Raw genomic sequence first — 20,240 nt, 5'->3', positions numbered from 1 at the left:
GTTAAGGTCTTTAGGGAAGTGAAAGCCACATTAATGCAAATCACGCAGGGAGGTCGGTTTAACGGGGTGGGTGCTGCTCAGGGCCCTGTGCAAGTGGAAAGGGAACACAAGTAAAAGCAGAGACGATGTAATGGAACACAAGGTTTATTTTTACACTAGAATCGTAGAATCACTAGGTTGGAAGGGACCCACTGGGTCATCGAGTCCAATCATTAATAGAAAGTATCCATGACACTTCCTGGTGCAAAGACTCTCTCGTCGTGTTGGGTGTTTGTGCTGTTTGGCCCCAAACCCCCATTCAGGGCTGTGGCTCTGGTTGCTTCCCGCAGTGCTCAGCACCGCAGGCTCTGGGGCTTTCTATGGGGGAATGGTTTCTGGAAATTGAGAAGGAAGCCTGCTGGTAAGCAGGACCCTGGCAGCAGATCCTGCTGCCCAGAGCTTCTCCAAAGTGCCTCTTGGTCAGAAAAAGAAGGTTGCAAGAGTTAATTACTAAAAAGTACATTTTCATGCTGTATGTTACGGGCTCGTGGTGCATCCCCTCTCGGGTTGCTAGGGAAGTGCATGGGATGGCAAAGAAAAGAGCACCCAAGCAGCCAGACTGACACCCAAGTGCCTCCTGCCTGGGCCAAGGTGTCCTGGCATGCTCGCCACCATGGGGACTATGTTCTTCTCATGTTTTCTAAGTTGTAGCCTCTCATTATGAGGGAGTCGACAAAGTCAGGGGCGATAGCCCTGAGGAGGACCAGGCTGCCCACCTTCCAGGGTGGGTAGTACAGCTCCCGCTGGCGCAGTGCCCCGCTCTTGATGATCTCCAGTGCACACTCTTCCTTTGGCGCTGGTGTGTCCTTTATAGCGTGTGAGACCGCTCGCATGGCACTCTCTGGAGAGATGGGAGGACAGGGAGAGGAGGAGCTGTGTTAGATGGAGGGGTAGCAGGCACCACTGGCTCAGGCAGGGTGTCTGTCTCTTCCTCTGATGAACTGACAAACTCTGGGGATCAGACCTACTTAACAAGGCTCAGCATAGTTAAAATAAATAACAATTATAGCCATGTCCTTCCTGTTCCTTTCCACCTCTTGAGTGACCATAGGATGGAACCCCCACCTCCCCAGGTTTGCTGCAAGAATAGCAGTTGAGCGTCTCTGACAAAGCTTTTGAAGAGTTAGGGTCACATTTCCACCATTGCGCATCCGCTGCAGGCTGGGTCCGGTGGTGGTGGCCAAGCAGGGTGCTGAGCAGCCTGGGGCCAGAGGGCTGGTGCTGGGATCAGTGTGGCTCTGTTGGGAAATGCACTGTTCCCTGGGGCCCCAGCGATGCTGAGCTTACCTGTGTTGATGAAGCCCAGGATGCAGAGTGTGATGGAGACGTTAACCTTCTCCATGATGAATTCATGTCGCAAGGAGCTGTAAAATCCATCTAAAGCAAACTTGGTTGCAGAATAGGGAGCGGTAAACGGGCTGCCAACTTTACCTGGAGTAGGAACGCAACATCAGGGTTTGTGTACTAGGTGGACACTAGGCTGCATGGTTCTTCCTTCCTCTTGCCCATCAAGTAGCTACAATATTGTGATTTAGGATGACTAAGGGAAGGGTCATGGATACTGGAGAGAAATAAACTGGTGCAGGAATGTTTAGGATGTAACATATAGCACACGGTGACATGAGGTACCTTCAGTTGTGGGTGGTACTGTTCTTCTATTCCTCCATAGCCAACAAGTGTAATATGTGGTGATGCACACAACCTGCAGTGAGGGACCATCGGCTGCAGCACATGCTGGTCATTAGTGGGTGCAAAGAGACCAGCAGGACAGGACATAGAGCATTAATCCCCCAGAGGACTCGAATTGCACATCCAGGATATAAATCACTTGCTGATCCCAACTCCTAGGAGAGCAACTCTCTGCCTGATGGTCCTTGTTCTGTCTTTTGATGAACCACTGCGGCAGGGAGGGGATGTGGGCATGGAGAGCCTGGGCCTTTGCGTGCTCACCTGCCATGGATGAAACCACCACGATGTTGCCCTCGCTCTCCTTCAGCATGGGAAGCGCAGACGCTGTCATCGCCACGAAGCTGAGGAAGTTGACCTCTAGGAGCTTCCGTACTTCCTTAACGTCCCCATTGAAGTAGTTGAAGTAGGTTTCACCGATGTGGTTTAGGATGAGCATATCGAGGCCTCCTGGAAGCAGAGCATGCTCGCTATTAGCAACCGGCAGCTCAAAACAAAGCAGCTTCCTGGTGGCTGGGGTGGCCCCAAAATGTGTTGGAGTGAGGAGGGGCCAGGTCCCCACCACCTACCCCAGGTGTTCTCAGCCTCCTTCACCACCATCTCGGCGAAGGTGGTGTCCTCCATGGAGCCACTCATGTAGTAGGCGGATGCGGCGCCCAGCTTCAGGCACTGCTCCACAACCTGTGGCGACAGCGAGAGCCGTGTTGGCAGTGGGAACTCCTACAGATCCCCCCAACTGTTGTTGCTATCTTAGGGTGGATGGGCTGCGCATCTCCCTGTCCTGCTGGAAACCCCTCACCCTTCATGGGAGGAGTAATCTTTCTGGCTGCAGAGTTAAAAACTGGAATCTCTGAGCCAAATATTTAGTATTTATAAATAGGGATGCGATGGCTTGGTTTTGATTCTGTTGTATATGGGATGCAAAAAGAGTTCATTTGGCTTCGGTAGGACAAATCACAGAGAATTGTAGGTAGAATTCACAGCTGAAGGCTATGGAGAAAGAAATGCTGTGCTGTCAACATTGAAAATGTGATTTGTTGCAGTGGGAAGTGTGTGTCTTGGAAAGGGCTCGTGCTGGGAAAACACAGGAGTGGATCTGTAGGGTATCTGGCATTCCTGTGTGCTCAGCCTGGGGTGAATATCTGCATTCTGTGAGGTTCTGGGTTGCAAATGTGTTTTGCCAGCCTGGCACGCTCTGCTTGCCGTTTACTTTCTGCAGCTTGGCCTCGGTGCGTGCCGTGAGCAGTAGGTGAGCCTCCATGCGTGCCAGGTGATACGCCATCTGCTCCCCGATGCCGGTGCTGGCTCCCGTCACGATCACCCGCTTCCTCCGGAGCATCTCTGGAGAGGAGAGGTGCAGAGCTCAGAGCCCCTACAGCCCACACCATCACCCCCCACACCGTCACCACGGGCGTGGACCCCCACCGGAGTCTGGGCACTAATCCTGGCGTGATGGGGAACGTGTGCAAGGTTTGAGCTTTGCATCCAGCCTGGTTCTGGAGCGGCTTTTGGAAACAGTGAGAGGATTAAACGTTCAAAGTGGGTAACTACACATTTGCTAAGTAAATAATTTACTGAGATCGCACACTTAAACTGAGTCTGCTGGGACACACGGCAATGCCGGGAGCTCTCCTGTGCGGTGCAGGGTGCTCTGACCCCTTGCACCACGCACTGCCTGTGCTCCCCTTCCAGCCCTCAGCCCTCCCACGCTTTGGCTTTTCTGGTTGCGCTTTCAAAGTCCCTTCAAAGGGCCCTGGCTCTTCCGCAGGGGCACATGCTGCCACGCGGGCAGCAGCCTCGCTGGTAGCAATTTCAAAGCATGTTTTTCAATGACTTACCTTCATTGAAATTCTTGGGTGCTGAATAAAAATAAAAAGCTAGCGCCAGTCCTAGCAAGGGGATGGAAACCTTCCGGAGCAGCCCCATCCTTTGGCAAAAGGACAGGCACGAGTGGACAAACTGTGGCTCTGACCGCAGGCAGGTGGACACGGCCGTGTGTTACAAATGGAGCTGGGAGTGAGCAGTTTTGCACTGGTTATCTTGCATACGTTTGCTGGTATCTGCTGGACCTTTTCTTGGCCCTTCCTGTGGTTTAGCAAACATTAACCCAAGGGAGAGTGTCACTTTGGACTTCAGGCTGTCCCTTTGCCCCCTTATCTTGCCTTATCCCTTGAAGTTTCAGGCGTGGTTTAGAAAGTGTTAAAGGGAAGATGTGGAAAAGCCTTTTGCTCTGTGGAGCGGTGGGTGTGGTGTTTGGTGGCTAGGATATGTGTCCCCCCTCAGCGCAGACCTCTGTGGGATGGGCATCCTTCTCTCCATGTCTAAACCCAAGGCAACACTTCCCTTCCTCGCTGGCTGCTGCAAGGATTGATTGATCAGTAACATTCCAGGTTCCTTGGAATGTCTAGAGAGAACAGGGCTGGCTGATGTGAGTTTTTAAACCCTTATTGGTGCTTCTGGCTTATCCCATGTGATATCATCACTGATGGAACATGACTGGGTTGATCTGATACCTAAAAATCTGCACTTTTGTGGAATCCACTGATCTCAAAAGGCAGTGAAAGAGCCAGGTGGATGAATCATAAAGATCTTCAGCTTTCACACGTGTTGTGTGTGTTGTCGCGCTGCTCAGCATCTGCCTGGGCGTACGGCGAACGCGTTGTCAAGTGATTTTTCTGAACAAGAAAGTTGAAAAGGCAAAAAACCTTGCTCAGTGTGCGCTGCTTTGTGTGGGCGATCTTGGGATAAGGGGAACAGAAGTGCCAGCTCTTGTTTTCCTTTTAAAGTGAGGAGGAAACTGAGTCTGGTTACTAATCTGGTGCCAAGGGGTTGGGGAGGTTTGGTGTTGCTTCATCTCTGCACAGTTGGTGCTGGTGCAACTGGGAGGTGTCCCTGCCCATGGCATGGGGTTGGAAGTGGATGGGCTTTGAGATCCCTTCCAACCCAAACCATTCCGTGATTCTAGAATTCAAATAATAAAGGGAAGCAGTGGAGTGTCCATGCTTGGGGATGTTCAAAGAATGTGTGGCTATGTCACTTCAGGATGTGCTTTAGTGGTCACAGTGGGGTTGTGCTGGTGGTTGGACTGGATGAGCTGAGAGGTCTTTTCATAGAATCATAGAACAGCTTGGGTTGGAAGGGACCTTAAAGATCATCCAGTTCCAATCCCGTGCCATGGGCAGGGACACCTCCCACTGGATCAAGAGCTCCAAGGTCCATCCAACCTGGCCTGGAACATCTCCAGGGATCTCCAGGGCAGCTGCCACTGCTCTGGGCAACCTGTTCCAGGGCCTCCCCACCTTCATGGTGAAGAAATTCCTCCTTATGTCCAGTCTAAATCTGCCCCTCTCCAGTTTGGACCCGTTCCCCCTCATCCTATATCTCCACAAGCCTTTATGAACAGCCCCTCTCCAGCTTTCCTGGAGCCCCTTTAGGTCCTGGAAGGTCACTATAAGGTCTCCTTGGAGCCTTCTCTTCTCCAGGCTGAACAATCCCAACTCTCTCAGCCTGTCCTCGCAGGGAAGGTGCTCCATCCCTCCCATCATCTTTGTACCTCTGTACCATCTTTTTCTAACCTTAATCTTTCTGTGATTCTACGATTTAAGGATTAAGTCAGGGACTCAGTTTTCCTCTTCCAGTGGAGCTGTGGCCGTTCTGGGCGCCGTTCGGGCCAAACCCCAGCACAGAGCACACACAGCTGTCGGCTTGGAGAGTTTTATTTAGTAATTGGTTCGTTCCTGCCCTCCCGTGCGCTGCGGGAGGGAAGGGCTCCGCTCTCCCACGCCTCATCCCGGGCCGGAAAGGCGCTCGGAGGATGCAGGAGAGCGCGCGCCGGGCCATGGCTATAACGAGGGCGCTAATTAGCGCTTCTTTAGAGGCGGTAGCGGCTGCGGACGAGGTAGTCGAGGAGGTCCGCGGCGCAGTCCCGGAGCAGCAGCGGCAGGCGGGTGGAGCCGTAGCGGTAGTAGAGCTCGCGGAGCCGCAGCGCTCCCGCCCGCACGATCTCCAGCGCGCACTCGGCCCGCGGCGCCGGCGGCGAGAGGAGCACTCCCGCGGCATCCCGCACCGCCCGCTCTGCCGGCACCGCGTCAGGGGGGACCGCACGGGACCGGGAGGGGGATGGGGGGGATGGGGGGGCTGCTCGGGGATGGGAGATTGGGGGGGGATGCTCGGGGATGGGGGGGGGGGGGGGGGAAGGGATGCTGGGGATGGGGGGGGATTGGGGGGGGATGCTCGGGGATAGGGGGAGTGCTGGGGGAGGGATGGGGGGGATTAGGGGGGGATGCTCGGGGATAAGGGGGAGTGCTGGAGGGAGGGATGCTGGGGAATGGAGGGGAGGGATGCTCGGGGATGGGGGGGTGCTCGGGGAAGGGATGCTGGGGGATGGGGGGGATGCTGGGGGGAGGGATGCTCGGGGATGGGGACGGGGAGAGGAAGAGGATACTCGAGCGAGGAGTGGGGGGGCTCCGAGACCGAGGAAGGGATGGGGAGGAAGAAAATGCTCGAGGATGGGGAGGGGGATGAGGGGAGGAAGAGGATGCTCGAGCCAGGAGTGAGGGGCTCCGAGACCGAGGAAGGGATGGGGAGGAGGAAAATGCTCGAGGATGGGGAGGGGGATGAGGGGAGGAAGAGGATGCTCGAGCCAGGAGTGGGGGGGCTCCGAGACCGAGGAAGGGATGGGGAGGAGGAAAATGCTCGCGGGAAGGGAGTGGAGAGGAGGGGGGTGCTCGAGGCGGGGATGGGGAGGAAGAGGATGCTCGAGGCGGCGGTGGGGGTCATTGTGGGGAGGGGGAAGAATGCTTGAGGTGGTGTGCTCCTCATGGGGGGCGAGGATGCTCGAGCGGGGGCAGCGGGAGCTCCTTGGCTGGGGTAGGGGGTATCTTGACCAGAGGAGGGCGCTCCTCGAGTGGGAAGGGGCTCCGGGAGCGGAATGGGGTTCCTTCTGGGGCAGAGAGGTGGGATCCCCGGGATAGCAGATGGCACACACTCCCACCACAGCAGGGGTGGGGGAAAGTGGCAGAGGTGAAGGGGGAAAGTAGTGGCGGAGAGGCTTGAGGGGTGGGGTGAGAAGCTGGGAAGAATTTGAGGCCGATGAAACAACACTCACCGGTATCGATAAAACCAAGGATGCAGAGGGTGATGGAGACATTAACATTCTGCATGGTGAATTCCTGTCTCAGGGAGCTGAAAAATCCGTCCAAGGCAAACTTAGTTGCAGAGTAGGGAACCGTAAAGGGAAACCCGACTTTACCTGGACACAGAGTGAAGTTCTGTTAGAGCTGTTCTGCCCAAACCTCTGTTCTGCCCTTCATCAGATCAAATTCTGTGCCTAAAGGGAGTTTATGGTGGTGAAATGTCATCCTTGCACCTGAACAGCAGCATCACATGCATCCCTGCCAGCTTCCTTGTCTCTTGTCTGTGCTCAGGGTGTGAGCAACCGTGGGAACTGGGAAACCCTCGGAGGGGAGAAATGGAGTGGAGTTTAAGCTCTTGTCTCTGGCCACTGAGCTGATGACCAGCAGGCTTAACCACCGTACCGAGCAGGGACATCTGCAAGTGATGCAGTTCCCCAAGTCAATAGGAATCCATTAGAACAGCATCATGATTTTTGTGAATAGAGTCAGTCAATAACTCGCTCCACAACTATCAGTAGGAACTTGACCTACTAAATCGAGATGAACAGTCGCAGGACTGATGCAGGGAGAAATTGGGGTTGGACTGCATGACCTGTGAAGGTCTCTTCCAACCCAGAGCGTTGTATGATTCTATGAAGTTACTGCATTTCCACTTTTCTCCATAAAAACAGGGGTATTTGAGCTCTGCTTTTGTGAGCCTGTCCACCAGGGTGTGGGGTGTAATTACAGGGATGGTTGAAAAGCAACCTGGGGGGTTGAGTTGCCTCAGAGAGCAAATTCCATTGAGAAAACAGAAAAAAAATCTGGATCTGGGTTGATTTTTTTGAGTGTGTTAAGTAGTTATGGCTCCTTTAGGATGCCTGGTGCCTCTGCAAATCAGCCCACTGCGTGTCACCTACCTGCCATGGATGAAACCACCACAATGCTGCCCTTGCTCTCCTTGAGCATGGGCAGGGCGGTTGTGGTCATGGCCACATAGCTGAGGAAGTTGATCTCCAGAAGCTTCCGTACGTGCTCAACATCCCCGTTATAGTAACCGAAGTACGATGCGCCGACGTGGTTAAGAATCAGCATGTCGAGGCCTCCTGCAAGAGAGGACCTGATGTTAGTGCCTGGGAGGGGTCTGCAACCAGCAGAGCAGAGTAAATGTCGGCAAAAGAAATCAGGTTTTTGGGTCACGGCTGTCACTCATATCTGAACCAGGGATATAGTCAGGATGGGGGCTGCCAGAAAAAAATGTTATTTTTGTTTTTCTCGAGTTTAAAATGCAAGTACCATGGCACAAGGGAGATCACCCTTGAGTTCTCTGTGGGCGCAGGGCAGGCGAGCTGAAACATTGTGTTTCCACAGCCATGACCCATGCCTGCAATAGCAAGGCTGCCGCTGGCCGGAGAGTGTTTCCGACCACAGTAGCTGGGGGTGATGAAATCCGAGATTCTGGTACTGGGACAGGATGCCCTGAAGGCACAGAGCTGAAATTGCAAGTGTGGTTCAGTTGGAGCTGGAGCGATAGAGCCGGGTAGAGGCGTGGGGTCACAAAGGGCAGATTTAAGGGACAACCTCACCCGGTTCCATATCTTTTATTGGACATATAGCAAAAAGCAGCATGGCCAAGGTGAGATGCAGTGTTCAGCTGTCACTTGTGGAGCGCAGGCTGTGAACGTACCCAGCAAGGTCCCTGCCTCCTTCACCACGTGGTCGGCGAAGGCCATGTCCTCCATGGTTCCGCTGATGTATCGCGCAGAGGCTGCTCCCAGCTCCCGGCACCGCTCCACCACCTGCACACACACCCCATGTGTGAGAGAGCCCTTTCCCTGCCCTGGGAAGGCTGGTGTCGTACGCAATGAGTGCTCAGTGTGCTGTGTCCCTGCCTTAAAACAGCGGTTTGGAGCTTCAGGAGTATGTTTGGGGCCTTTTAAGCTTGAAAGGGAGCCTGAAAAGTTATTTCTTTGGGCAATGTGTTACCCATAGAATCTTTTAAGTTGGAAAAGACCTTTAAGATCTTTGAGTCCAACCCCACTGAACCACGTCCCTAAGCACCACATCTCTATGGCTCTTAAATCCCTCCGGGGACGGGCTCTCCATCACTGCCCTGGGCAGCTGGTTCCGATGCTTGACAACCCCTTTGGGGAAGGATTTTTTTCCTGATGTCCAATCTAACCCTCCCCTGGTGCAGCTTGAGGCCATTTCCTCTGATCGTTTCTTACTTGGGAGAAGAGCCCAACACCCACCTTTCTCCAGCCTGCTGTCGGGGAGGTGTGGAGAGGGATGAAGTCTCCCCTCAGCCTCCTTTTCTCTGGACTAAGCACCCCCAGGGTGGGCTGGCTGCGGTCTGTGCAGGAATTGCTTGTGTGTAGGGTCAGCAGGAGCCTGTCTGTCACCGCATTGGAAGGCAGGTGTGTGTATGTGCTGAGGGAGCCCATGTGGATGGGATTGTGTGTGTACAACTCTTAAATCCAATCCTCTGTGCCGCGCAGGGTGCGTGTGTCCCCAGGAGAGGGGTTTCTGTGCATGCAGAGCCTTGGGCAGCACAGGTATGTGTCCCCGTGAGTGCAGCTGTGTCTGTAGGCTGTTTGCACCGTGGCAGTCGCACGTGTGTATGTTCGTGTGTGTACCTGTGGGCTGAGATTGGCGTTTGTGTGCACGCTGCTACCCATGTGCGTGTGTGAGCGCTTAGCTTGCCATTTACTTTCTGTAGTTTGGCCTCTGTCCGTGCTGTGATCAAAACGTGAGCTCCCATCCGCGCCAGGTGATACGCCATCTGCTCGCCGATCCCAGTGCTCGCCCCGGTGACGATCACCCGCTTCCCTTTCAGCATCTCTGGGGACCAAGGCACAGGGCTTGAATTTATCCAAACCTTATTTAAAAATCCAATCCAGTCCCCTGGCGTCCCTGAGAGGGAGCGGTTTATTGGGAGCCAAGTGATCCTGCAAGTGTGGACCGTCCGGCACCAGGACGCTCTTCCATCTACTGGAAAAAGCCGCTCTGGGAAGCGGCTGCAGCTCCTCTCCAGAGGCAGCTACACGGCAACAGCACAGGACTCTTGGTCAGGACACAAATTATAAACACCTCAGCTATTCCATAATAAGAATCATCTCCTCTGTGCATGCTTCAAACCTTAAAATCCTACATTTTGAAGTCATATTTCTGAATTCTTTTGTTCCACACTAGAAAAGAGAGCGTTTGGACCCCTCTCCATCTCATATCCCGGCCTCTCCTCCTCCCTTAGGAACTATTCCTGCATATTAATTGCTCATTTGATTTCAAATCTTTGTTAAAACAACTTCCCATATCAGCCACCACCCAAAGGCTCAGACTGGTCCAAGCTCTATCCAGTTTCTGTGCAAAATACTCAAATGTGGCTTTTAAGATTTCCCCTTAAAGACAAATACGCTTTTAATACTCACCCGGCTTGAAGTTCTCCCTTGCAGAATAGAACCAGAAGGCCAAAACCAAACCCAAAAAGGGGATTGCAATCTTTTGCCACCGACCCATCCCACTGTGGAGTTGGGAAATAAAACATGAAAGAGAAGGGAGGGGGGGAAAGAAAAATCCCTCTGCAGGGCTGCTCCAGAGGGAAGCAGCGATGCCAATCCTTTAAAACCTGTTAGCGAAGGAACTGCACTTCCACAGCACTGGAAAAATCACGGTGGATGGAGAAGGGAAGCAAAACCCTTTAATTTGCTCCCTGCCGGAGCTGGCAGACCTGACCTATTCAAGGGTGCTGTTTGGGTTCTGCCGGGGCTCTTTTCATATTTCCTGTCCTACGTTAAAATGCAGAATTTTGCACAACACCCTGGAAGAGGTGTGTCTTTGCTGAGCAGCATCAAGTTTCACTCCGAGAACATCAGAGGCAGCCTAGTGCAGGTGGTTAAACAGTCTTTTATTCCTGCTGGCACCGTACGCCGATGCGTATGGAGATGTGGCCCCGGGTAAGATGAAAGCCTGGCGGTGGGGCAGGCACTGGGGGAGAAAGTGGGGGCTCTGGTGCTGTGGGGAGGGTGTGCAGTAAACATTTTGTGCCCCCCAGGGCATCGTTGTTCCATAATCTGAGGCTGCTGCCTGGCACTGGGATGCTGATAGGCTGAGAGAGTTGAGGTTGTTCTGCCTGGCGAAGAGAAGGCTCAGAGGAGATCTTATAGCGACCTTCCAGTACCTGAAGGGGCTCCAGGAAAGCTGGAGAGGGGCTGTTTTCAAAGGCATGGAGTGGCAGGATGGGGGGCAATGGGTATAAACTGGAGAGGGGCACTTTTAGACTAGACATAAGGAGCGAGCTCTTTGCTATGTGAGTGGCGAGACACTGGCCCAGGTTGCCCAGGGAGGCTGTGGCTGCCCCATCCCTGGAGGTGTTCCAGGACAGGTTGGATGGACCGTGGGCAGCCTGAGCCAGTGGGACGTGACCCTGCCCATTGCAGGAACTACGTGATCTTTAAGGTCCCTTCCAACCCAAGCTACTCTATGATTCTATGCTGAGCAGTGGGACCTTCCCCAAACAGCTCCAAAAATGCTTTGCTGAGACAGGGTTTGTTTTTCCTAGAATCGTTAAGGTTGGAAAAGACCTTTAAGTTCATCCAGTCCAATCAGGAGCGTATGAGGGAGCAGAGGCTGAGAGGGTTGTGCTGAATCCATCACCGGGGGTGCAAGCACCCCAGCTCCAAACCAACGTTCCGGCACAGGGAGGTTTGCGATGAAACCCTGGGTCTTGTTTCGTGCAGAGAAATGAGGATCCTTGCTGCTGCAGTTCCTGTTTTGAGTTTTGCATTGTTGCCTTTAAGTGAACATAGCCTGAGGAAGAACCACGTAACATCTGCCGGCTCCCTTGGTATGGGCAGTGGCAGACTCAATGCCGTTGATTTTGCACAGTTGGTATGAGTTGTGCTCCAGCCCTCGTCTGGTGCTGGGATCTCCATTGCCAGTACCTGCTATGGCATGAGAATGCTCTGTTGGAGCTTCATGTGCTCTCTGGAGCTGCCTTGGTAGATCCTCTGCTTCATCAGCCAGAAAAGCTGGGTTTGCTGAGATAAGAGCCTCACCTGCAGTGTCAGCACTGCACTGTGGTCCCATCCGCTCTGGGCAGTGGTGGAGTCACCATTCCTGGAGGCATTAAAGAAACATCTAGAGGTGGCACTTAGAATGCGGTTTAGTAGGCATGATGGGGTTGGACTGGATGAGCCTAGAGATTTTAGGTGCTGGTGAGACACTGGAACAGATTGCCAAAGGAAGTTGTTGATGTCCCCTCCCTGGAGGTGTTTAAGGCCAGGTTGGATGGGGCTGATCCAGTGGGAGGTGTCCCTGCCCATGGCAGGAGTGGAACTGGATGGGCTTTGAGGTCCCTTCCAACCCAAACCGTTCTGTGATTCTTTTCCAACCTCAGTGACTCTATGGTCTGATTTGTGTGAGCACAGGGCTGTGGTTGTCCCCTCTCAGACCCCTCCTCTATAACCAGCCAGAAAGTATTATTTAAAGAAAACTCTCTTTCCTATTGCAGCTTTAAAATAAAAATCATTCAATTCAGTGACCTGGTGGGACGGTGGAGCTTTCTAGTGTTGCTTTTGCTTTATCGATTATTGCTTTTGTCTTTGTCTTTCTCCTTCAGTCTCAACTTTCTCTCTGATAAGAAGCACTTGACCCATATTTGATCAGATAACACCACGACCGTCATTCTGCCTTTTCCTGCCTCCCTTTGCTTTGAACTTGGGTCATGATCACGAGGCAACCATTTCATTCCTTGGCTTCAACAAGATTACCCTCATTAACCTTTCCTTGGCTGTGATCTTGTCTGTGTTGCCGGCAGGGAGAAAGGCTCTTAGGGTATGGCAGGAGAGTGATAACTGCCAACCTTTGTGCACCATCCACAAGTGTGTCAGGAAGGTGTCGTGCTCTTTGCTCCGTGTCGGCACGGGGGGGACACGGGGCTGGTGGGTACGGAGCCGAACGTGGTGCTTGCCTCGCTGGTGCCTTGTTTAATTGCGACTGTTTGCAGATGTTGCATGAAGCAAAAGAAGTGATAATAAAGAACTGAAATACTGAACGTATTGGATGTAAATAAAGGTTTATAAAGGAAAACTTGGGTCTGTGCCATTTGGGGTGTCCTGTGTGGAAATGAAGCAGGGGGAGCTGCTGGTGTGGTCCCTGGGAAGGCTGGGGCTGTGGTGGCAGCAGGAGTTGCCGGATCCCGCCGTGGTTTGCTGCTGGCGTGGGTTTGCTCTTGGCTGTCTGTCACCCTTCCAGGGCACTGCCGCTCCTCACTCCCACTCACAGCTTTTTCTGCGTTTGTTTTGCTGAATGCAACTTAAGAACTTGTTTTTAACCTTTCCCTGGAGGCGGGGAGCGAGGGAAGGGAGAGGAAGGAAGAGGCGACTACAGAAATGTGTTTTCTGATCTCCGCTGGTCCTGGCCCTGCTGCTGCTGCCAAACTTTCACGGCTTGGCAGAGAGGAGCCGGCTGGTGTTCCCAGCCCGGTGAGGGAGCCCTGGGGCCCAGCGGGAGCAACCTGCTGTTTCTGGAAGGGCTTCACCCGAGTTAGCCTGGATGTATCTCCCCGCTGCAGGTCGCTTCGGTATGGCTGATCTGTTTGAAGATGGGGTGATGCTCCGGGGCGATGCTCGACGCTGGGCTGACTGCTCTGCAGTTCTGTGTTTAGTGCCGACTGAAGCTCACTTGGAGGAAAGAAATCTGTGAAGGGAATTTGTTGGGATGGCAAAGTGGCAGAGCAGCCGAGGGGAGAGCCCCTGCCCGCAGCCGGGTACCGCTGGAGGAGGGACGCGCTCCGAGGACGGCGCTGGGGTTTGGGGAGGTTACTGCACACAACTCACGGACTCCAAAGCACATGGCAGGAATTGGGACTCTACTTCTTGATTATCTTTTGAGTGATATTTGGCTTTTTTCAATCCCATTACTAAACCATTGTTAAATGTAGAGTATTCTTTCTCCCACCCCCTGCTTTCCTTTATCACGTGGACTTGGAGTCATTATTTCTCATTCCCAGGGTGCTTTACCATAACCATGGATCTGATTCCTTTCCTTACCGTAGGGATATCACTGTTTGAAAGGGTTGCCCTTGGTTAGACTCACATTAGGCTGGCGTGCATGTCAACACGATGCTATTGAGCCATGACAGACGTGAGTGTGTTTCAGCACAGCCGCCTCACCGTGGCTTGTGGACGTGGCCCACGGGTGGTGCCGACATCCAGCAAACACCATCGCTGTCACGGCTGTCCTGCTCCAGACAAATGTGCTCTCGGGTCCCACGGGAAGCTCGAGATGTTTGCAGGACTGGTTTTGGTTTGATACCACATTTCTACTCACTGGTTTGGAGAAAATACTGTGATATTTAAGCCGTTTTGAAGCGCTGAATTTATTTTTTCCCCCTATGTGCCTGGTTCAGGAATTCCTGCCTTGATATTTGGCTGTTGGTGCTGTGGCTGCGTTGAGTCTTGGCCACTCTCCGTGTCCCCAGTGCCCTTGGTGTTGGGTAGCAGAGGCTGATATTGTTATCTGGGCCCCTGATTTTACCCTGGCAGCTCTTGAAACACCCGGAGCCCAACCTGCAAAAATAGAGAGTGAGGACTCTCCAAAGATATTTGGCTCATGTCCTTCTGAGAGAGGGCTGCTGGGTCTCAGGTGGCCTACAGCTCTGTATGATGAAAGCCTGGACTACAGCTCCAAGCTGAAATAAGATCTTAGAGGAGGTGCTGCAGGATGGGTTCAGACAAATACTTACGAGCTTTCCTGCCAGCTATAGTTTTCCTGAGGATTTAATGCATCGGGAAAATGTCACATTTACAAGTTAAACTGGTTTGGGTTGGAAGGGACCTCCATGGGCAGGGACACCTCCCACTGGCTCAGGGGCTCCAAGCCCCATCCAACCTGGCCTGGAACCCCTCCAGGGATGGGGCAGCCCCCACTGCTCTGGGCAACCTGGGCCAGGGCCTCCACACCCTCACCACAAAACAAGTCCTTAGTAATATTTAGTCTTAATCTTCCCTCTTTCAGCTTAAAGCCATTCCCCTTCTTCTATCACTCCATGCCCATGTAGAAAGCCCCTCCCCAGCTTTCCCGGAGCCCCTTTCAGCACTGGCAGCTGCTCTAAGGTCTCCCTGGAGCCTTCTCTTCTCCAGGCTGAACAACCCCAACTCTCTCAGCCTGTCCTTCTATGGGAGATGCTACAGCCCTCACATGATCTTTGTGGCCTCCACTGGTCTCGCTCCAGCAGTTCCATGTCCTTCCTGTGCTGAGGACTCCAGAAATCAATGCAGGACTCCAGGTGGGGTCTCACCAGAGCGGAGCAGAGGGTCAGAATCCCCTCTCACCCTGCTGGTCGATACAGACAAGACTAAAGAGAATAACTAAAATCAATCTCGTGCAGACTCAGCAACGTAACTCACACCTTGGGGCAGCGGTGTGGCTCTCCTCAGGAGCCCATCTCTCGGGACTTTGGTTTAACTCAGTCTTAAATGTTCCACGTGCTTCTATGCTGTGGTTTGCGTGAGGTGTCCTTCCTAGCAGTGACTGCACTTCTTATTGTGCCTCGTTGCTCTCTGGTTCGTCCTAGCGCTTCTAATTAAATTCCTTTTTGCTGTTCACATCCAGGCTTTGGGAATGACTCTGCCATGCTCTGTTGCCGGTGTGTGCGGATGCAGTTTCCTGGTTGCAAGGGGTTGTATTTGTGGCCAAGGCTGCCTGCGATTTGTCTAGCGTTGAAATACAGATGTGAGGGGGCTCAGGAGACGGAGCCGGGAAAGGGGCTGTTTCGGAGAGTCGCGCTGTGGTTTAAAGATGGAGAAGTTTGCCGAAGCCTTTTAATGCGTTGCATCTGGCAAGTCTGTCATTCATCGGGGTTAAAGCGATGCTAAATGGATTACTAAGCCTCCCTGCGTGCTGAATTGATCCTTGTGTGGTTTAAACAAGACTTTATGTGGTGACTGTGGTAAAGTCAGCCATTAATATGTGTCAAATTCACAGCTCTGCGGAGCCAGTCCTGTCTAACATCGGTGCAATCCGCTGTGGGCACGGCAACGCGTAGGCTGGACCTCTTGGGCCGACCTTTCAGGGTGAAGATGCGGGAGGTGATGACCTCTGAGCTCGCAGTGCGTCAGGAGGCTGGAGATCGCCTTCAGCAGGACGTGGGGATACCGTGTTGGCTCCAGGACCGCTGGTGCGGCGCGGTGCTTTAGCTGTCTAATCCCGTTAGCTGTCCTAGCAGAAGCTATTTTGATTGTTCCACAAACCTCTTTGCTTTAAGCTCCTAAACTCCATGGATAACTGTGGAGAGGAGGTGAGGGCAGCAGGGTGCCAGCACTGTGCGAGGCGGCCGTGGCCATGGGGTGAAGGTGGACCTGAGGTCCAAATCCAGAAGCAGTGGAGGTCAGCAGAGACGGACTCGGAAGCTGAGCTTGTTTTCCTCTGAGCCAGCCGGCAGCATGTCGCTGTGCATCTCCCGGCTGCGGTGCCAGTTGTTTAGCAGGATCTGCCCACTGCCCCCTCTTTGCCGCTGAGCAGTCTAAGAGGGATTTTCTGTCCTGGTTGTGGCTTTTGAGCTGACAAAGAGGGATTTTCTGCCCCAGTCATGGCTGACAGGGACTATTTCCCTTCCCTCGGGATCTTCCAGCGGTGGTTGACTGGAAGGTTTATTTAACTAACGTGACCCCGTTCCGAAGGCTACAGATAATTACTCAGCCCAGGAAAGGTTTTTAAAGAGGTGAAAGTCCTCCAGTGAGGCTGGCAGTGCCCTGGAGTTTTGATCCCTCTTTCCACACCCTCCAGACTGACCATGCCATCACGTCCCTCCGCGCTCCAGTCTTTCCATCTGTGACACCCTTGTAATACTGGAAGCTGATTTTATCCCATGTAATTAGGTGCCTGTGAAGGGTTTGTGAAGGGTCCTAGGAAAGGCAGAAGATTGTTTTTAAAGCTTTTCTAGCTGTTCAGCCTCCGTAGCTGGTTAAAGGATTGCCAGGGTTTGGGCAGGGTTTTATTTAAACAGTTCTGGGCGCACAGTGCCATGGCAGAGGCGTGAATCTGTGTCATTAAACCCAGATAACCCAGGAAAGTACAACCCCACCTCCAGCTCAGGGCATGCATCTGCCATCCTGTGAGACAAATGCCACCTCCTCCCCTCATCCCAGTTGGCCCAGTTTGGAAGAGAGCCGCTGCTGGAGGTGCAGAAAGGCCACCCCCCTTGGTCCCAGAGCAGCTTCACCACCCTCGACTGTTCCCTGAGCCCCCCTGCTACCCCCGGGAGGAAACAGAGGCACGGGCACTTGCAAATCTGTAAGAGGTGAGTTTGAAACAAATGCAGCTTGGAGAGCACCAGTACCATATAAAATATTTATTGATTTTGTAAAATGTTGTAAAATGCATCTGTAATAAAAATAAGAAACCATGCTGTGCATCTTGCACATTTTTATACCAACAAAAGGTATTTTTTCCCCACTGCTGCACAGCAGCAAATATAACCGTTCACTTCTTTCAAGTCTTGTCCTTGCGGTCTCCTCCTTCAGCCAACCTTTCTCTCTTGCTGGAACCACCACCAGGTACGATAGGACAGCAGAGTCTCTTGTGCTTGGTTGCTGGCAGGCAGCTCTCCGGGCGCGGGGCTCTTAGGAAGCGTGCTGTCTGGTCACCAGGGCCCTCTGTATCGCCACCGTCTTCTTGCTCTTTTCCAAGATCAAATCCTCCTGTTTCTGAGGCAGCTCTTGCTCTCGTGCCGGGGCAGCTTTCTTCTCCTCCTCCTCCTCTAGCCTCCCTTCGGAGGTGAAGGGACTGCACACTGTCTCCACCAGACCAATAACCACGCTGAAGAACGCCAGCACGCTGCCCAGCATGTACAGCTTGACCATTTTCCTGTTGGGCTTCTGGCTGAGCATTTCTTTGGCAAAGGGGATCAGCTCATGCATGGTTTCCATTTTTGTTGGTTTGTTTGTTTGTTTTTAGCAGATTTGGAAGGTGTCAGCTCTGCAAGAGAAGAGAGAGGCAGAGTTACATTAGTTAAATCCAGCTGCTTTCTCCTGTGGTGATCAGAGCTCTCCACAGACCCCTAACCCCGCTTTAAGTTGGGATTTTGGATTTTTGCTAGAGGATCCCTTCAGGAAAACACATCCACCCCATCACCCCAGTGCTTGAGCAGCTTCAGAGCAGACCCTCCAGAGCTGGGCTGCGGCGTAGGGGGTGAATCCAGCTGCACCCTCCCGTGCATAGGGAGGGAGTGAGGAGGGAATCCAGCTGGTCTCCCTATGGCATGGCCCCATATTTTGTGCAGCATCCCCTGCATCCCACTCATCACATCCCTCTGTCTCAGTTGTGCATCCCACCCATCGCTCCTCTTGTGCATCCCCTGCATCCCACCCATCGCTCCCCTTTCTCTCCTTATGCATCCCCTGCATCCCACCCATCGCTCCCCCTTTTCCCCTTGTGCATCCCCCCCATCGCTCCCTTTTCTCCCCCTTATGCATCCCCTGCATCCCACCCATCGCTCCCTTTTCTCCCCCTTGTGCATCCCCTGCATCCCCCCCATCGCATCCCTCGCCCGGAGGCAGCAGCATCCTCTTGCCCCCCTCCCCGTCCTCCCGCATCCCACTCCTCGCATCCCTTACCCAGAGGCGGCTGCTGCCGGGCAGGGGAGGGGGCGGTGAGCGCTGCGAGCTGAGCTGGGCTCTGCTGGGCTGGGCTCTGCTGGGCTCGGCTCTGCCCGGCTCGGCAGCTGCTGCCCGCTGCCCTCCGCTGCCTCCTTTTATTGCCACCGGGACGGGGCGGGATGCAGAGGGAGGGATGCTCCCAGCACGCCTCCAGCACGGGCCGCCCTCGGCTCTTGGCACCTCCCCCACTTAATTCCTCCAAGCTAAAAAAAAAAACACCAAACCCCACCCTCTCTTTTTATCTTTTTTTTTTTTTTTTTCATTTACAAAGTTGTTCTCCCTTCCCCCTCCCGAGGAAGAATAAATCATTCCAAAGGCTGGTTCGCAGCCAGAGATCCGATATACAACTTGGAACGCAGCTCCCTGGCTGCTCCTATAAGGAACGTTTAATATTTCACTTTAGCTTAACAAAATAGCTTTAGTCTGAGCAAGTCCTTGGCCAGGGGGGAGAGGGTCTGTGTCCATAGCTTGTAAAACATTGGAGCCTTTGGATCTAGGGTTTGGATTTGGGCACAGTCTAGTTCATCAAATCCGATGTTTTTCCCTTTACTGCCTTTTCTTGTAGTGAAGGGGTTAAAAAAACCTGTCTCAGTGGAGCAAGACAAAGGTGTTACCCGGGATAAGGGGTGGAGAGGCTTCTGAAGGGGTTCTATAGGCAGTAAACGGCTGATGAATATGTGTCAGTCTTGATTTCTTGGAAATAAGAATGACTGGAAAGTCCTAAATTAGAAAAAGTTCCAGGCAACCTGCAAAGACCCCGTTCTTCGCTTTTCCTATGCTCAGTGCGGAAATTTTCTAACACCCAGTTGTGTCGCTCCTTGTGACTCAGGGGAAGGACAGTTTATTTCCTTTTTGGGGCAAAGCAGAAGACGGGATTGTCACACTTCTTCCCTGGCTCGCTGCCCGAGAGCCTTGCACCAGTCCCGTATGGCAGATTGCATCGCCTGCATCCGCGATGCCTCCATCCCCACACAGGCACTGCTCCGGCTGGGAGAACCGCACGTGTTTTGGTGCCTGCTGACCTTAGAGAAGCTGTGAGAAGTTGTTGGGATGTGCAACTTCTGATTTCCCAGAGAAGGTGATGCGTCAGGGCAGAATTTCTTGTCTGATCCTTATGATGTGAATTCCTTTACCAGGGCAGCATATAGAAATTACAGTACAGTGTGGGTTCGTGCGATAGCAGCGCTTTTCAGGAGCTCTTGGTGTGAATAGAAAGAGCAAAAGCTCAGAGGGAGCCTTGGTGAATGATTCTGCGAAGGAGGCTGCTGCCTGGTGGGTCCCCAGGCTGAATCCCCTGGAGGGGCACCCAGGGCTGTTCCTAACCCTGTTCCTAACCCCCAAAGCTGGAGCTGAACAGGGCTTGTCTTTAAACGGGAAAAGGGGGGCTCTCTTACTCCCTGCCCCAGCTTATGGAAAGCAGGGTTGGTAGCCCAGGGAATGGGGCTTTGTTGCACCTGAGCTGGGTTTTATTTCAACCCAGCTCAGAGAAACTTCTCTATGATGTGAAAAGCTTGTGATGTGACGAATCATTGGTGCTGTGTTTCCCATTCCTGCCCCTGTCTGTGTGCGTGGCACAGCCAAGGCCGAGCACTGGTTCCATCTGCAAGTGTGGGAGAGAGGTCTGAGCGACATAGGAACCACCAGAACATGTGTGTGTTAGCCACGCTCCCTTTTTTCTTTTGTTGGAGGGCTTAAACACCTTCCCTTCTGAAAAACTACCTCAGGGTGCGAATTCTGCCACTGA

At 53.1% G+C, this 20,240-nt stretch overlaps 4 protein-coding genes across 7 annotated transcripts in view; 1 reads left to right on the top strand and 3 right to left on the bottom strand.

Annotated features, from left to right (window-relative positions):
• Positions 1 to 142: 142 nt before the first annotated feature.
• LOC104060006 (11-beta-hydroxysteroid dehydrogenase 1) lies at positions 143 to 3,795 on the bottom strand. The gene is made up of 6 exons (XM_009561740.2): positions 3,564 to 3,795; positions 2,936 to 3,066; positions 2,295 to 2,406; positions 1,990 to 2,175; positions 1,327 to 1,470; positions 143 to 880 (listed from the first exon to the last, which is right to left on the bottom strand). Exons 1-6 carry the CDS (start codon positions 3,649 to 3,651, stop codon positions 660 to 662), a joined length of 882 nt encoding a protein of 293 aa, XP_009560035.2. The 5' UTR covers positions 3,652 to 3,795; the 3' UTR covers positions 143 to 659.
• A 1,639-nt stretch (positions 3,796 to 5,434) lies between these two features.
• LOC104060020 (11-beta-hydroxysteroid dehydrogenase 1) lies at positions 5,435 to 10,602 on the bottom strand. Of its 4 annotated transcripts, XM_054087850.1 has the most exons (7): positions 10,465 to 10,602; positions 10,268 to 10,359; positions 9,550 to 9,680; positions 8,527 to 8,638; positions 7,760 to 7,945; positions 6,833 to 6,976; positions 5,435 to 5,799 (listed from the first exon to the last, which is right to left on the bottom strand). In XM_054087850.1, the coding sequence occupies exons 2-7, from the start codon at positions 10,353 to 10,355 to the stop codon at positions 5,597 to 5,599; spliced, it is 864 nt and encodes a 287-aa protein (XP_053943825.1). In that variant the 5' UTR covers positions 10,356 to 10,359; positions 10,465 to 10,602; the 3' UTR covers positions 5,435 to 5,596. The 4 variants fall into 4 exon arrangements, with proteins under 4 accessions (XP_053943825.1, XP_053943822.1, XP_053943824.1 ...); XM_054087847.1 differs by lacking the exon at positions 10,465 to 10,602 and having other exon boundaries at positions 9,476 to 9,680; positions 10,268 to 10,399; XM_054087849.1 differs by lacking the exon at positions 10,465 to 10,602 and having other exon boundaries at positions 10,268 to 10,399.
• Positions 10,603 to 14,829: 4,227 nt separating this feature from the next.
• LAMB3 (laminin subunit beta 3) overlaps positions 14,830 to 20,240 on the top strand; it is a 39,169-nt gene continuing 33,758 nt past the window's right edge. Inside the window, exon 1 of the mRNA XM_054087463.1 lies at positions 14,830 to 17,139. The gene's annotated coding sequence lies outside the window, so the exon portion shown is untranslated. The remainder of the gene's footprint in view (positions 17,140 to 20,240) is intronic.
• Positions 17,176 to 18,611, bottom strand: G0S2 (G0/G1 switch 2). The gene is made up of 2 exons (XM_054087462.1): positions 18,455 to 18,611; positions 17,176 to 17,816 (listed from the first exon to the last, which is right to left on the bottom strand). Exon 2 carries the CDS (start codon positions 17,765 to 17,767, stop codon positions 17,462 to 17,464), a length of 306 nt encoding a protein of 101 aa, XP_053943437.1. The 5' UTR covers positions 17,768 to 17,816; positions 18,455 to 18,611; the 3' UTR covers positions 17,176 to 17,461.

The sequence above is a fragment of the Cuculus canorus genome, chromosome 24, assembly GCF_017976375.1.
Source record: "Cuculus canorus isolate bCucCan1 chromosome 24, bCucCan1.pri, whole genome shotgun sequence".
Classification (NCBI taxonomy): Eukaryota; Metazoa; Chordata; class Aves; order Cuculiformes; family Cuculidae; genus Cuculus; species Cuculus canorus.
Note: the sequence above shows the minus strand (reverse complement) of the source record. Positions and strands in the feature narration are given on the sequence as shown.

Bases quoted from the DNA above. Each gene is read 5' to 3' on its own strand.
- LOC104060006 (XM_009561740.2), bottom strand. From the start codon at position 3,651: ATGGGGCTGCTCCGGAAGGTTTCCATCCCCTTGCTAGGACTGGCGCTA. The intron at 3,067-3,563 runs GTAAGTCATTGA...TCTCCTCTCCAG, and splicing joins ACCCAAGAATTTCAATGAAG to AGATGCTCCGGAGGAAGCGG. The intron at 881-1,326 runs GTAAGCTCAGCA...CCATCTCTCCAG, and splicing joins CCTGGGCTTCATCAACACAG to AGAGTGCCATGCGAGCGGTC.
- LOC104060020 (XM_054087847.1), bottom strand. From the start codon at position 10,383: ATGTTTTATTTCCCAACTCCACAGTGGGATGGGTCGGTGGCAAAAGAT. The intron at 7,946-8,526 runs GTACGTTCACAG...CCTCTCTTGCAG, and splicing joins GGAGGCAGGGACCTTGCTGG to GAGGCCTCGACATGCTGATT. The intron at 5,800-6,832 runs GTGAGTGTTGTT...CGGTGCCGGCAG, and splicing joins CCTTGGTTTTATCGATACCG to AGCGGGCGGTGCGGGATGCC.
- G0S2 (XM_054087462.1), bottom strand. From the start codon at position 17,767: ATGGAAACCATGCATGAGCTGATCCCCTTTGCCAAAGAAATGCTCAGC.